This window comes from Bos indicus, chromosome 12 (assembly GCF_029378745.1).
Source record: "Bos indicus isolate NIAB-ARS_2022 breed Sahiwal x Tharparkar chromosome 12, NIAB-ARS_B.indTharparkar_mat_pri_1.0, whole genome shotgun sequence".
Taxonomy (NCBI): Eukaryota; Metazoa; Chordata; class Mammalia; order Artiodactyla; family Bovidae; genus Bos; species Bos indicus.
Genome location: NC_091771.1, coordinates 2,447,372 through 2,464,173, shown reverse-complemented (window position 1 = coordinate 2,464,173; position 16,802 = coordinate 2,447,372). Strand labels below are relative to the sequence as shown.

At 36.5% G+C, this 16,802-nt stretch overlaps 1 protein-coding gene across 1 annotated transcript in view; it reads right to left on the bottom strand.

The window, feature by feature from the left end:
* DIAPH3 (diaphanous related formin 3) overlaps positions 1-16,802 on the bottom strand; it is a 565,391-nt gene that overhangs the window by 249,213 nt on the left and 299,376 nt on the right. Inside the window, 1 exon segment of the mRNA XM_070799979.1 lies at positions 1,003-1,242. Coding sequence (XP_070656080.1) covers positions 1,003-1,242 — 240 coding nt within the window.

Genomic DNA, 16,802 nt, shown 5'->3' with positions numbered 1-16,802 from the left:
AAAAGGAGGCATAAGCCAGGGGAATCATGCAAGGAAAGCCAGGAAAGCACCAAGAGACTAACCATTCAGTAACCCACAGCTAAAGCTGAGCGTGTTTCTCACCTCCCCTATCAAACTGGCGATAACAATAATCAAATTCCTTAATCAGGGAGTGTAGATGTGACCAGGTCAAGAATAAGAGAAAGCTTTTCTTGTGCTGTGTAACTGAGAAGAATTTGTTGTAAGCAGATCAATAAAGCACTATTACTATGGCCCGCTTCTTAGAGCTCTGCTATATAAAACACTGAATGGATTTGCTCTAAGAAAATTTAACCTACAGAAAAAACTGAAGGGGAAAAAACCTCTAAACTTACTAAATTTTCATCTCCTCCAACATTATATTTAAATAGAAATATCTCAAAACATTAATGACTTCTGAGTTATGTTTATTCCTAATATGACTTTCCTTTTATATAAAGCAGTCTCAATTTACTTTCCCTTTCGTCAGCTTTCAAAAAAGAAAAATGCAAAGAAATATTTAAATAGCCAAAGGTAAAAATTTTAGTGGCAATCACAAGCAATTCTCAATATATATACTGTTATATGCAGGTATTTATATTGAAAGAATATTAGGCTTAAATAATATTTTGATGTTCCATTTCATCAGTTTGAGAAGCCATAGATTTACAACACAATCTTGCTATTAAACAAAAATCCTTCATTTGAATTTGCAGATCAGAGATAAGTAATATTTGGATTTAGTTCAGAGGTTGAGTAAATTAGCTCAGTTCACTCTGGGTTTGGGTTGATGGTTCAGTTTAAGTTATTGACAATGAGCATATCAAATTAAAGAATAAATAATGCAGTCAGGGTTGACATTTAAGAATAAGTGTTCAGAGGGAGGTGATATATATGTATAATTATGGCTGATTTGAGCTGTTGTATTGCAGAAACCAATACCACATTGTAAAGCAATTTTCCTCCAATTAAGAAATAAATTGGAAAAACAAATAACAAACTCACTTTACAGAGAGAGCTAAGGTTAAATCCAAAGGTTTGTGCATTCCGGGAGCCAGCATTCATGTAGTTTCCCATTAGCAACACCAGTTCCAGCAACTTGCTGAAGCCCCTGCTCTTCTTGATCTCTTCACAGGCAGCACTGACAGCCATGATGTCAGGTTTGATGTTGTTCACCTGCTCTTCAAACTGAAGCTTAAAGAGAATAGCACTGAGCCGTGGCCGTAGTCTCTTCACATTGCTCATCTGATTAAAGAGAAAATAGCAGATTTCCTTTAAAATGCATGGTATACTTTAGTACTGTGTGGCTGCAAGTAATCTGGGATGATTTATTGGTATGACAGTACGGAAGAAGCAATATGTCCCCTAAAACTGATAGCGGGAAGAGAGAAAAACCCTGCATGTTTTTGTGAAGAATCCAGAGTCATCCCTCAAAGAAAAAATTAACAATTTAAATGCTTGTTGAAAAGAAAGCTTCAGTTAAGTGACAAAGTTTAACTGAGAAATAAAGTACACATAATTTTTTTAAAAACAATTTTTAAAAGGTAACAGGATACAGATGCAACAAATTACAGAGCATTCATACATAGCACTGCTTTAATTTTTGTTCAATACTGAAAATGCTGGGTCATATTTAACAGATTCAGACAGGTCTAAAGAGGGTTTGTTTTCTTCAAAGAGCAACTGTTGTCTGCAAGAACCGTGCTGACTAACAGTGTGTGTTAGATCGAGGGACAGTAAATAGGTCTCAATTTGTGCTAAATTGACTTCCTTCAGAAACACAGGGCTGCAGAGTGACACCCACCACTGGCTTGGGGCAGTTAGAGCTGGGAAGCGCGCAGAGCAGGAGCCCAGCGGCGGCCACAGTCGGCCACGCACACGAGAGGCGCAGTCGGACTTGGGCTCCTGTCCTGGGTGTGAGAGAGGCTGAGAGCATCGCAAAGAACAAGGGGCTAGAGGGCCAGCAAGCTCCGGCCTTCAATCTACCCCCAAACCACATCCAAGCAACACACGAGGGAAGGAGCCGGAGGACTTGGGATGTACATTGTTTAAGTTACATGTGAATTCTTTGACCAAACATATTAGAAATTTGAGACAAAGCAGATGGATGGTGCAGCAGTACCAAAACCAGTGAACTTCAATAACAATCATAAACATCAGTATTTTGAGGCAAGGTCAAGGAAAAAACAGTGACAGAATATAAGATTAAAATAGGAAAGAGTTGTGTTTGTCACAGACCCTAAAGGAAAAGCTAAAAAAAAAAAAAATGTCATGTGAAGCTTATAGGATTTCATTAAGGAGACAGAAAGCTATCTGCTCATAATATAACGACTGTTATTTAAAATAAAATATACCGTACAAAAGCCTGAACTTATTAGACTCCAATAGGACACTACAGATACCACCTTACTAACACAGAAAGATAACCCAGTTAACTCATCTAACAAAACTGGAGCAATAAAGAGTTCTCAGGAGATACCTCTGAGAGAGTATCTTCAGATGAACCGAACTCTCAGAGTTACTACTTTCTCAGCAAATAATTTAAATATCTAATGTACATATAGTATTCTCCCACCCATTTGACCTGTTAAATGTTTACATGTATACAATCAAGATTCTAAAACCTAAACTAATACAGTTATTAAGAAGTCCCTCTACAAAGTACTCTAAGGAATGTCTTAAAATTCCTTGAATCCAAGCAATGTCTTCAAGTTCCCATATACAGAAAATATTTTCTCCTAGAAGGACAGAAACTGTAAGCTCAAAAGGGACATTTTTTTAAAGTATGGGAAATATTACTAATTACTTTATAGAATGACTCTAGTAATAAAAATAAATTTTAGAAAGACAAAGTGAGGCCTTCTTAGGATACTCATTCTTAGTGGGCACTAATCATTGTTTGGATGTTGTATGTCTTAGCAAAGAAAGTAGATATAAGCTGTGATTACTTCTCATAAAGTCATTTCATTTGTTATACAATGTTTCCAAATGGACTTACTTACCTGGAATTTGTATCCTTATTTAAATATTACAAATTTACTATTTGTACATAACTATATTGTACTGGACCGTTCTGTATGATACTCTATTCAGTCAGTTCAGAACACTTCAGTCACTCAGTCGTGTCCGACTCTTTGCGACCCATGAATCGCAGCACTCCCTGTCCATCACCAACTCCCGGAATTCATTCAGACTCACGCCCATCGAGTCAGTGATGCCATCCAGCCATATCATCCTCTGTCGTCCCCTTCTCCTGCCTCCAATCCCTCCCAGCATTAGAGTCTTTTCCAGTGAGTCAACTCTTCGCATGAGGTGGCCAAAGTATTGGAGTTTCAGCTTTAGCATCATTCCTTCCAAAGAAATCCCAGGGCTGATCTCCTTCAGAATGGACTGGTTGGATCTCCTTGCAGTCCAAAGGACTCTCAAGAATCTTCTCCAACACCACAGTTCAAAAGCATCAATTCTTCGGCCCTCAGCCTTCTTCACAGTCCAACTCTCACATCCATACGTGACCACTGGAAAAACCTTAGCCTTGACTACATGGACCTTTGTTGGCAAAGTAATGTCTCTGCTTTTCAATATGCTGTCTAGGTTGGTCATAACTTTCCTTCCAAGGAGTAAGCGTCTTTTAATTTCATGGCTGCAGTCACCATCTGCAGTGATTTTGGAGCCCCCAAAAATAAAGTCTGACACTGTTTCCCCATCTATTTCCCATGAAGTGATGGGACCAGATGCCATGATCTTCGTTTTCTGAATGTTGAGTTTTAAGCCAACTTTTTCACTCTCCTCTTTCACCTTCATCAACAGGCTTTTTAGTTCCTCTTCACTTTCTGCCATAAGGGTGGTGTCATCTGCATATCTGAGGTTATTGATATTTCTCCCGGCAATCTTGATTCCAGATTGTGCTACTTTTAATTTAGTCTTCAGAACAATGAGACATACAAGGGAGCAGTCACACGCACATATATGGTTATAGCCATTCAGAAGGGGTATTATGGACCCACAGCCATCTCTGCTTTCAGCCTATGCCCTCAGTAATGATTATAAAGTCAGGTATTTGGTACTTTGCTGTAAACAAGAACCATGAAACTAAAAGACACTTGCTCCCTGGAGGAAAAGCTATGACCAACCTAGAAAACGTATTAAAAAGCAGAGACATCGCTTTTCCAACAAAGGTCCATCTAGTCAAACTATGGTTTCTCCAGTAGTCATGTACAGACGTAAGAGTTGGACTTTAAAGAAAGCTGAGATCTGAAGAACTGATGCTTTTGAACTGTGGTGTTGGAGAAGACTCTTAATGCTGAAGCTCCAATACTTTGGCCACCTGATATGAAGAACTGACTCACTGGAAAAGACCCAGAGGTGGGAAAGATTGAGGGCGGGAGAAAAAGGGGACGACAGAGGATGAGAGATGGTTAGATGCAATCACTGAGCTGCTGTTTATGGGGTTACAAAGAGTAGGACATGACTTAAGAGACTGAACATGAACAAAAACAACAATAAACAAGGAAAGAATTCTCTAATATCTGATGCAAAATATTATTTTTGCAAAATTTTATATATATATTAATTTTAACATATATTAATATACTACCTCATGTGCAAATAGAAAAAGGACTACCTAAAAGCCTATATTAAACTACCCCAAAGTTTGTTAAAGCTTTCCTGCTGACAAGCTCACCATATGTAGCCAGTACAAAGTAATTAATTTTCCTAGAAAAATATAACCTAGATTTATATGAGTAATGAGTCTACCTGGCACTAGGGACAGGTTCCTTGAAAAAATAAAGTCTGTGATGTAATGCAGGGAAAAGTGCTATGAGTTTATGGAAAGTCCCAACAAAGCAAAGTCAGGAAGAATAATGTAAACAGATCTTTTAACACTTTTTGTAATTAGATGTCTTTTTCATATTGTTTTTTTCCTCCCAAATTTGAAAAGTTAGTATCTTGACTGAAAATGAACAAATGCATTTTAGTGAACAAAATTACCATATTGGAAAGGCACTTGAGAAATCACCAGAACTTGAGCCTGTTTATAGTCTACCGTTCAGCCTACACTGATGCCCCAGACCAAATGGCTTTCCCTTTTATTTAAAAGAAAGAAAAGACCTCAATGAAACCTAATGTTCTAAGACCTAAATCTTGTGATCTACAAAGATAACAGCAGTTATTTTTCTTATTGGTCAAATCAAAGTCTAGTTCTTCAGATGGGATCAAGGAAAAAGGTTAAAAATTTAAAAATAAATTTTTTTAAAATCCTTAGGGTTTCTTCAGCCCTTCAAACTGGACATCTGCACTCTGGTTTTCTTCCTCAAAAATTTATCTGCCAAAGACTAGACTGGATGGAGAAATGGAGAGCTATGATGCTCAAAAAATATTCTCAAAGCTAACAGAAAGTCATTAAAAAAAAGGAAAGACTATTATAAAACTTAACTATAAGACAGCAAATAATTAGAAGGTTAGAACAAATTAGAATTCATTTTTTCCAGAAGCATCCTTTACATTTTTTACTACAGGGTCTTAGCAATGTAAACTCACAGCACCAAAATCTGATAACACTGAGTTATACTTTGGAGATCAAACTAAAGGCATAAAAAAGAAAGTAAAAATGTTTTGATTTTACTACTATTTTTTGAAGGCAGGGAGTAGTGCTCTGGCAACCACCCCATCACATGACCACAGACGTCACATACCAGAATGAAAACACCTAAGAACAGAGACTGGATAAAATCGAAAGCAATATCCAGAAAACAAAGAGTAATTTTTATTTCAAGATTTTGTTCACTGCAACATTTGTATGGTTGGAGCAGGTACAAAGTAAGACAAAAAGACCTTTAGAAAATCAATGAACCAACAAGCATTGACTGGGTGCCCACTCAGTGCTGTGAGCGGCACAGAAGTCGTGGTTGCTGCCCTTGTGTCATCAAATTCTTGCCATCTGTCTGAAAGGGCAAAAAGGAGGAAAAGTCTTCCAGGAGATATAATCTCCCATAATCTCATTATGGTTATGTTTTTCACATATAATTTTAATTTTATCTATTATTTCATGGGGGAGAAAAACAGAATCTATTTGACATTTTTATACCAACTACATTTAACACCATATCTGGTCCTCTTTATTCAGTTTCTTTTACAAACATGGTATTTCAGGAGCAAACTTTTTCAAAACTTGTTGGGTTTTCCCACTTCTTGCCTGCAGCCTTGCACAGGCACACCTCACAAGAAGTTTGAGAACACACTCCATATCTTGTTGTAAGTTGTTGTAAGACTAATTAATCATTCATTTAACTTTCTAACATAAGTAACCTGCTGACTGAAAAGCTACTAGCTTGAGTCTGAATTAATTTATGAATACTGCTTTAAACCTTTACTTTAGACACTTTCTAAATACATAATTATAAGGAATAATGGGACAGTGTTTCTGGAAAGTTAAATGACTCCTGCAAGGTCACAGGGCCAGAGGGCATGAGTCTAGAGCTAACTTGCTGTCAACTAAGTGTGCAAGACACTCAGAGCATCATAACATCAAAGTTAACAACTGCAACTTAAAAGCCATCTGATACTCAAACTACTTCTACCGTATTTTCCTACGGACAAGAACACACTTTAATTTCCCCATAGCAGTTATTAGATAAAACACTATGGAGACGAGATACCCTGTTGTGAGCTCTGCCTGCTACTCTTCACATTCCATTCTTTCCTTCTGGGTATACCCAACTACCCTATATATTTTCAGATCCACTTTTACTGTCCCAATACTGCACTTGCCACTCACATTTTCATACTAGCTAATTCTTCCACTCCTTGTAAGACAGGTGTGAGAAGTAAGGAGAAGGTGAAAAAAACAAGTGGATCTTTGTGAAAGACAAGACTATAAAAAACGACACAGGGATGGGAGGAAAGTGCCATCTGAGAAGGAAGAAGGTCTAACAAGAGACTAAGATCCTTCAGAAGGGGTTTAGAACTTGATTTTCCTAAGCAAACTATATGAAAAATATCTACCTTTTACTGTTTAGCTGGCCAATATTTTCATGATCTCCAGAATCCTCAGAATAAAAAAAAAAAAAAGTTCATTGCACTTCAGGAAAGGCATCAAAAACATAGCTATTCAAGTGCCTTATTCCTGGATAGTGCTCAGACTATCAAGACTGTTCTTTTAAATAAATGTGCCCTTATGATAATAAAACTGATAAGCTAAAGTTACTTTTTAAACTATACAACAGCAAAGTACACATGGCATTTTTTTTTACATTTTGCCATAGGAGCAAGATAAAGCCAAGAATTATACAAAAAATATTAAAAGGATAAAACGTATATTCCTTCAGCTCATCAAGAAATAGACAATTGCTATAGACATCAGATATGCTTTCTCTTTTTGTACAAATGCTTATCAATTCTGGACCACTAAGGATTTCACAGCAGGTCCAAACGAGTTCTGCAGATACTCAGGATCTGCAAGTTGTGAAGTTAGAGAGCGAGAGGCTTCTTATTTAATTTGGCAGTCTTAGCAAAACCCTCTTCACACATAAGTTTCATATCTGATGAATTAAAAAGCTGGCATAACACCCGGAACCATTCTGGTATCTTAAATTCATTCACGTCTGCTTCCAGACAATCCGCACGCTAACACAAAAAACCAATGTTTTCACTGCTATCATTATAACTAAGTTTTGCCTGTTCTTGAAATTTATATAAATGAAACTTTCAGTAAGCACTTTTTGTATCTGATTTCTTTCACTCAATAAAATGGCTTCAAGATTTGCATACACGTAGTATGACTGAGTATTAAAGACCTCCAGGTGAGACCATGCAGGATTTAGGGTGATCCCTGAATCTAATGCCACGCCATTTTAAGGGAAAGCAGAGAGAGAGACACACACAGGAGAAGGAAACGTGAAGAATGGGAAGGAGCAAAGAATGGCATGTTGTTCCAAGTCAAGAAATACCAAAGGCTACCAGGTGCTAGGAGAGAGGCAGAATACAGATTCTTCCTCAGAGTCTCCAGAAGACACCAACCCTGCCAAGAGTGTCATGCGGGACCAAAGGTCTCCACAAGTGTGACAGAATAAATGACTGTTGTTTCAAGCCACTGACACTGTGGACCTCTGCTGTGGCAGCCCAGGGACACTCACACAGGATACTATGAAAACTCTTATCTGAGTCTTCATTTCTATTAAATATCTAAAAGGGAGAGTGTAAATGTATACTTAACCGAACAAAAATTGTCAACCTTTTTACAAAGTGGTTTATACCACTTACTCCTGTCTGCCAATGTTAGGCTTTATTCTGGAAGCCTTATCTTTTCACGTGGAGGTCTGTAGTCCCCCCTTCATTGACTAGTCTGTATGGTATGATGAGGGCTTCCCAGGTGGCACTGGTGGTGGTTTAGACTCTTGCAACCCCATGGACCATAGCCCCACCAGGCTCCTCTGTCCATGGGATTCTCCAGGCAAGAATACTGGAGTAGGTTGCCATTTCCTTCTAATGCAGGAAATGTTAAGAGACGCAGGTTCAAGCTCTGGGCCACGAAGATCCCCTGGAGGAGGGCATGGCAACCCACTCCAGTATTCATGCCTGGAGAATCCCATGGAAAGAGGAGCCTGGTGGGCTACAGTCCACAGGGCTACAGAGTCGGTTACGACTGAAGTGACTTAGCATGCACACATGGTATGATGAAGGACTTTTCACAGCATCATTTGGTACAAAGAAGTTCCTTTCTCTACTCACTGGCCTTCAAGTCTTTGTTGAAAATCAACTGATGGTATCTTTGTGAGTCTTTCAACTCTAAACTTTTAAGAAAAAAGTTTACATATCTTTAAGAGAAAACATTACTGTCTTGATAAAAAATCAGTACTCTAGGTCCTTCAAATTTGTCTTTCTCAAAATTGATTTTGTCCATTCCAAGTCCTTTGCATGACATATGAATTTTTGTACAATCTTGTCAGTTACCATTGTAAGACCTGCTGGGACTGATTGAGACTGAATATATTAGGAATCTATAGATCATTTGAGGGAAAAATGTAATCTTCACAAATTTAGTCTTCCACTCTAGAAGCATGGTATATATATCACCATTTATTTACAACTTCTATAGGTTCTCTCAGCAATAACTTGGTAGTTGTAGTATAGAAAATTTGCACATGTTTAGTGAAATGCGTCCTTATATACTTTACATTTTTGATGCTACTGTAAATAGTACTATTTTTAATTTGTTTTCCAATATATCCTTGCTTATATAGAAAAATACAACTGATTTTCATATAGCAACTATTTTGTGACCTTCTAAGTTTCCTATAGATTCCTTATCTATTCACATAGATAATAAGTTCACTTACATCATTTCCAAAATACAGGCCTTTTATCTCATTTTCTTATTACACAAGTTAGAATATATATTATAATGCATAAAGGTGATAAGAATAGATTTCCTTGTCTGTTTTCCAAATTATAAATGACAAAGAATTTAATCTTTTGCAACGAAGCATGAGGACAGTCCCATGTTTTCCACAGATGTCCTTTATCAGGTTGAAAAAGTTTTCTTCTATTTTTACTTGCTAGGAGTTCTTACATATCATAAACAAGATAGAATTCTGTCAAATGCTTTTATTTTGTATATAGATAATTGTATGATTTTTCTCCTTATTGTTTTATAATATGGTCAACTACATTAATTAATTTTCAAATGTTAAACTAACCTTGTACAAATTGGTAACAATACACTCTCCTTTTTATGCACTACTTGATACAAAAATATCTTATTGACAATTTTTACATGTATGTTTATATATGATATGGGTCTGTAGTAATTATTTTGGCCCTTCTTTGATTACTGATTGAAATTTGAGAATTGTTTTATTTTTTCAGTGCTTTCATTTTCATGAATTTCAAAATAATTTCTTCTTTGACCCACAAACAATTTAATACTATGTTATCCAATTTTCAAACAGTGAGAGAGGTTCTATTATTATTTTTGTCCAATTTAATTCCAATTTAGACAGAAAGCATACTCTAAAAGATTTCAATCTTTGGAAAATTACTGAGACTTATTTTATGTTTCCATATGGTCTACCTTGGTGAATGTTCCATGTGTATTTGAAAAGAATGTATATTTTGCAGTTACATGGGAAATTTTCTATAAATACCAATTAGAACAATCTGGTTGATAGAACAGTTTTGTTTCTCAAATATTTACTGTCTTCTTTTTTGATATACTTTTACTAGAATTAAATGAAAGAGGGGCATTAAAATCTCATTATGATTGGGAAGCTATCTATTTCTCCATTTAATTCTACAGGTTTTGTTTCATGAATTTTAATGCTCTTTATTAGGTACATACACATTTAAGATGATTGTTTCTTGTAAATTACTCCTTGTATCCTTGTGTAATGCCACTATCTCTTAAAAGATGGTTTGTCTTGAAATATGCATTCTCTGAAATATACATAGCTATGCTACTTTTCTTACTGCTTATTATGTGTTTTGTATTTGTCCTGTCTGCCCTTTACATCTCTGTTCTCCTTTCCCGCTTTTGTGTTTATCAAGCAATTTTTAGTACTCCATTTTTTTTCTTCTGATTTTTCCTGGTTCCTGTAGGACGAACAGTATGCATCTTTATGTAGTCTATTTAGAGTGACTGTTAAGTCAATATTATGCTTTTTTACGGTTTTCATTTCCTGACTCCCCCCTTTAGCATTTCAGTCACACTTCACACTCTGATTCATTTCATGTGTGTCATAATGTTACAACAGTGCAATTCCATCCATCCTACCCAACCATTTGTGCAACTACCATCACAGCTTTTGCTTCTACACAAACACTACCCTGCAATGTCATTATTTAATTATTAGGTTTCTGTTAAGTAAATTATGAGAAGAAAAAAAGCACAGTTCATTTATTATTTCACATGGTACTGATTCCTTTTTGTGGATACCAGTTTTCATCTAGTATCACTTTCATTTGGCCTGCAAGGCAACTTTAGCTTTTCTGGTAGGACAGCTGTGATGGGCACAAACTCTTTGCTTTCACATAATTAAAAGTGTATTCACTTTACCCTATTTTGGAAGGGTATCTACTAAATAGAGAATTTTGAGTTTACAGAGTTTGTTTACTTCAGCATTTTAAATACACCATTCTGTTGACTTCTGCTTTTGATTATTTCTAGAAAATCAGCTATATCCATCTCCTTAATTTTTCATGTTTCCTTTAGCCTCAAATTACTTTCTCATCTTTGTCTATAAGCAGTTTCACTAGAATGTGCCAAAGTGTCTTTTTCTTTATATTTATCCTGAATGTAGTTTACTGAGATTCTTGAACCATAAGTTTATTTTTTCCACTCAATTTGACATTTCTTTGCCCTTATTTCTTCAAATATTTTGCCAGCCACAATCTCACTCTCTTGTCCTGTTGGGACTACAATTACAGGTGTTTTAGATTGTCTATTTCCAATACACTTAACCTACAAATTGAATATTTTAATTCAGTTACTGAACTTTTCAGTTTTGCTTTCCTTTAATTCTCAAGGATAATTTCCTTTAGTTCGTTAAACATATTTATAATATCCACATTAAAGTCTTTACATTTGAAATCTAAAATCAGGCCCCTCTTGTTGATTTGACTGCTTTTTCCTTTGACTATACATTCTATTTTATTAACTGTGAAAGTGAAAGTTGGTCAGTCCTGTCCAACTCTTTGCGACCCCATGGACTATACAGTCCACGGAATTCTCTAGGCTAGAATACTGGAGTGGGTATATTTTCCCTTCTCCAGGGGATCTTCCCAACCCAGGGATCGAACCCAGGTCTCCTGCTTTGTAGGCAGATTCTTTACCAGCTGAGCCACAAGGGAAGCCCGAGAATGAGTGGGTAGACTTTCCCTTCTCCAGTGGATCTTCCTGACCCAGAAATTTAATTAGGGTCTCCTGCATTGCAAGCAGATTCTTTACCAGCTGAGCTACAACTTCTTAAATAATAAAATGCCATAATAACTACTGAGGTATAATACTACTTTGAAGAATGTTCCTTCTTGATTTAGCAGGCAAATCAATCATTGGGTAATCACCTTTAAGTTTCTCCATAGGCTTATTTATAGTCTTAAAAGGCTTAGTCTCACATTCTGTGGAAAGCGGGAGGTGTTTCCCTGGCCCCTCTAACTTGTTAGGACTCATTCTTCCCAGAGAAGACTGTAGATTTAATTTTGCTAGGGTCAGTTTAGTGTAGGTACTCCTTTAGGATGTTGGTCATGTTTCCTGAGGTACAACCTTACTAGTTGTTTGAGTGAATGCCAAGTATGTTAGTGAGAGTTACCTCTACTCTGGCAGGGCCAGAACTCCAATGACTCCTAGGAATGATGGACCCCTGGTATCTCTGTCCTACTCTCACTGTGCAACAGGTGCCATATGGCAAATCTTGCTCCACATATGCACAGCCCAGCCTCCAGGGAGACCCCCACAGATTTTTAAAAATTTGTTCCTAAGTATTTTATGGTTTTATTACTGTAAATGGAATGTTAAAATGCTTTTATTACAAGTTTAGTTTCAAAAATACAAAAAACTCTTTACCTAGATTAACCAAATATTTCCATTTTGTATCATTTGCTTCATCATATTTTCTCTCTTCCTCTTCATATATATGTATACTAAAGGAAAAATATATGTGTACATATATTATAATAATACGTAATATTTAGCTAAGGTGATGTCCATCAGTTTTTCCAATGTAAAGTTACAATATTTTCTTATATAATGTTATTTATAGCAAGATGATTTAAGACTATATAAATAGTATGGGTACAAACTATTTTCATCCAATGTTCACCTTTGTGTTAAAGGGGACAGCCATTAAATATAGAATATTGGTTATAGTATTCACTCAACTTTACTAAAAATGTACGTTTATAGAGCTTTCCAGATGGCTTCAAGAATAAGATATAAAATAAACAAGTCAATATCTATTGTAATTACACCTTAAGCCACCAGCACAATAAAATTGTCTAACTCTATACTAACTTAGTTCCATAAGTCCAGTCTCCCATTTTCCATTATGTTTCCAAAACAGTCTTAGAAGACAGTATCTAGATCTATATAATGAGATTTGCAGAATACAGGAAATGATTCTCAGGCACTAGATAATACTCAAATCTAAAAATCAACCTTAAAACAATGTTGTCTGAAAAGTGAGGACTCATAAGAGACCTTTTTGCTTATAACTAAAAAATCCTTTCGACTTGTTTTCAAATGAATGATTCATGGCTAATAATTAGTATGTGACTATAATGATGTTTTGTTTTGTTTTTGCAAACGAAACACATTAAGTGGATTGTGCCATAAAATTTCAATACTACATAGATGGTCTAACAAGAAACAATCGTGTTTCTATACCAAAAAAACAACCATAATTCTTATTATGGACTCAAATGCCCCACTTTTTAGTTGTCTATTTAAAAGATTTAAAATACTAAAGCAGAAAAAGTAGCAACTTGACAAAATTCCCCGAAATTAATTTTAAATTCAACAGCTCAATAATTTAAACTCCTCCATAAACATACTAAGTAATTTGTATTTATCATTAACTCAAGTCAATCTTTAAATATTAAAAATAAATTTGCTCCAGTGATGAAGCATACAGAAACCAGGGCTAAAAGCAAATTCAAGTACAGGGGGAACCTACAGCAAACACACAAGAGTGACTGCCACCATAAAAAAAAGGAGGCTGTCCTTCAGCATCATAAAAGTATGGTTCACAGCTGAGCTGTACTAGTTACTAGATGGATGAACAAGCTGCCTCAGCAATGAAAAGTTAACGACTACTTCTGGAGTTATATGAGAGACAGATAAAATTACTCATTCATTTATATATCGAATTATTTACTGCATATATATTATGTGCCAAAGAATCATATTGAATATAAGATGACAGGGACCTGGTCCAAATGGATGTACTAAAGTAAACAGATAAAGAAAGGGAAAGAAAAGGAGAAACAATAATATAAATAGGTAAGATCATTTTAGATAAGGATAATTGCTCTTGAATATGCAGGATAACACAGAGAATGGTGGGAGGCATCAAGATGATGAGTCCTGCCACAGGGAAGGGGTATCTGGGCCAAGGCAGAGCGAGTGGCAGGTGTACAGCAAACCTGAGCAGGGAACAGAAAATGAATGCAGCTGAAACCAGTGGACAAAGAAGGGAGTGGTGACATCTGAAAGTTGCTCAGTTGTGTCGGACTCTTCATGACCCCATGGACCTCGAGCCTGCAGGGATCCTCTGACGGTGGGATTCTCCAGGCAAGAACACTTGAGTGGGTACCATTCCTTTCTCCAGAGGATATTCCCAACCCAGGGATGGAACCCGGGTCTCCTGCACTGGCTAAAAAACAGATACTAGATCATTTTACAAATTGAAATGGATTTAGAAATCATTAGAACAATCAGAGAGAAATTCCCCTTCAGGCCAAAAATGGAAAAAGAGGGACTGCATTTATCTCCCTTCGCCTCCACACCCAGAGGCAACAGCTTTCAGACAAAGACAGATCGAGAAAGGGGAAAACAGGTGCATTCCATGACTGCTCCAGCTTGCTGTCTGAAAAGGAGCCCAGGGGGAGCCAGGAGGTGTCACGACCGAGACAGAGGTAAGAGCTGGGGATGGCAACCCAGCTGAGTTCTCAGGACAGAGTACCAGACAGGAAACGGTAATGCAGACAGAAAGCTCCAGCATTCTCAAAAGGTTCCGCTTATGTCTTTAACTGTAGTATACACCACACGAATGTGAGAAACTACTGAAGACTGAGGAAAGAATCAGTCAGAAGCACTGGAGGGAACCGCACCCAACTCTCAGATAAAGATGGGGACAGTACTTGCTCTCAGGAGGCAAAATGGAAAACTCATAATTCATGGGATATTGAATGAGACAGGAAACTTTAAAGTTACCATAACTCATGTGCTTAACAAGGCTGAGAAAAGATTAAGGATTTTAAGTAGAGACATGAAAGACGTTTTTTCAAAAATACCTGCACTGAATTTCGACAATAGAAAGCTTTGCTATCTGAGCTGACTGAATAGAAAAACATCAAATAGCATAAAAGAAAAGATTAGTGAACTGAAACACATGTCCAAAATGAAAAAAAGAGAGAAGAAAATAAAAAGGGCACCAGTGAGCTGTGGAACAACTTTGAGAAGCCTGACATGTATGTAATAATAAAATATATATGCAACTTAAATTTCAGAAATAGAGGAGAGGAGATGCAGAAAGATATCTGACAAACACAATGGCCATAAAACTTTCAACTTTAGAGGGAACTACAAACCCAGTATCCACAGATTCAATTCAGTGAAACCCAAGGACAAAACATGAAGAAAACTATACACCCAAACTACATTACAATCAAATTAATCAAGCGAAGGAGAAATCGTCAAAACAACCAGAGAAAAAGAGAAACATGTACAGAGAAACAAAGTTATGAGTTATGGCAAATTTCCTGCCCCAATAATTCAAAAAAGAAGACAGTGTAGTAACATGTTTAAAACTATGAAAGGAAAAATGATCACCTTGGAATTCCATACCGATGGAAATACTTCAAAATGAGGTAGAAAAGACTTCTACATATATAGAAAAACTGAAAGAATTCATTAGCGCTGGAAGAAATGTTATGGCAGTTTTTCATGTGGAAGAAAGCTGATTCCAGATGGAAGTCAAGATTTACACAACAGAGTGAAGAATGCTGGAGTGTGTAGATAAAAAAGAAAATCGCTTTGTTGAAAGTAAAAATCACAACATGGTAAGAGTTTTAAACATAACCCAAGGTAAGACGTGTGATAACAAATACACAAAGCCCCAACGGGAGCATATTATAGTGAGGCTTCTATACCACACGTAGAGTGACATCATATCATTTGAAGGAACTTAAAAATGTATCCTGTAAACCCTAATGCAATGACACACAAAACGTAATAACAAACCAAGCAAGAGAAAGATAAAGTCATTAAAATACTCAACCCAATAGTAAAAAAATACCAAAGAATAGATGAAGAAAATAGAAAATAAATAACAAGATGTGAGATTCAAATCCCAATAGATTAACAACCACATTAAAAGAAAATGACCACTCTACGTAAAAAGGCAAAATCATTACACTAGACTTGAAACAAAAATGCAATATTCAACAAATACGCTGCCTATAACAACAATAGGTTAAAAGGAAAAGGACAAAAAATGGCTTCATTAATATAACAAGGTAAATTTGAGACCATTAGTGTATTCTAAGCTTAGAAGTGACATAATCACAATTATTTTTACACTAAAAGATCTCCAGCTGCTATGTGCAAAAGGACAGAATGTTCCACATGTGAGCTATAGGACGTGAAATACAACAGGTTATCAACAAATGGAAAATACAAAATATATACAGTTGTGACAGGCTGACCCACCATTATCACCCTTTAGAGTTTCTTATATCTCAAGCACATTATTGTAAAATGAATACCCATAATTTATTCCTCTTTATATTTGTCTTGCTATTGTTATTCATTCAAAGTTCAGTTCAGTCGCTCCATCGTGTCCGACTCTTTGCGACCCCATGGAGCGCAGCATGCCAGGCCTCCCTGTATATCACCAACTCCCAGAGTTTACTCAAACTCATCTCCATTGAGTTGGTGATGCCATTCAACCACCTCATTCTCTGCCATCCCATTCTCTGCCTGCCCGCAATCTTTCCCAGCATCAGGGTCTTTGGAAATGAGTCAGTTCTTCACATCAGGTGGCCAAATTATTGGAGTTTCAGCTTCAGCATGAGTCCTTCCAATGAAGACCCTG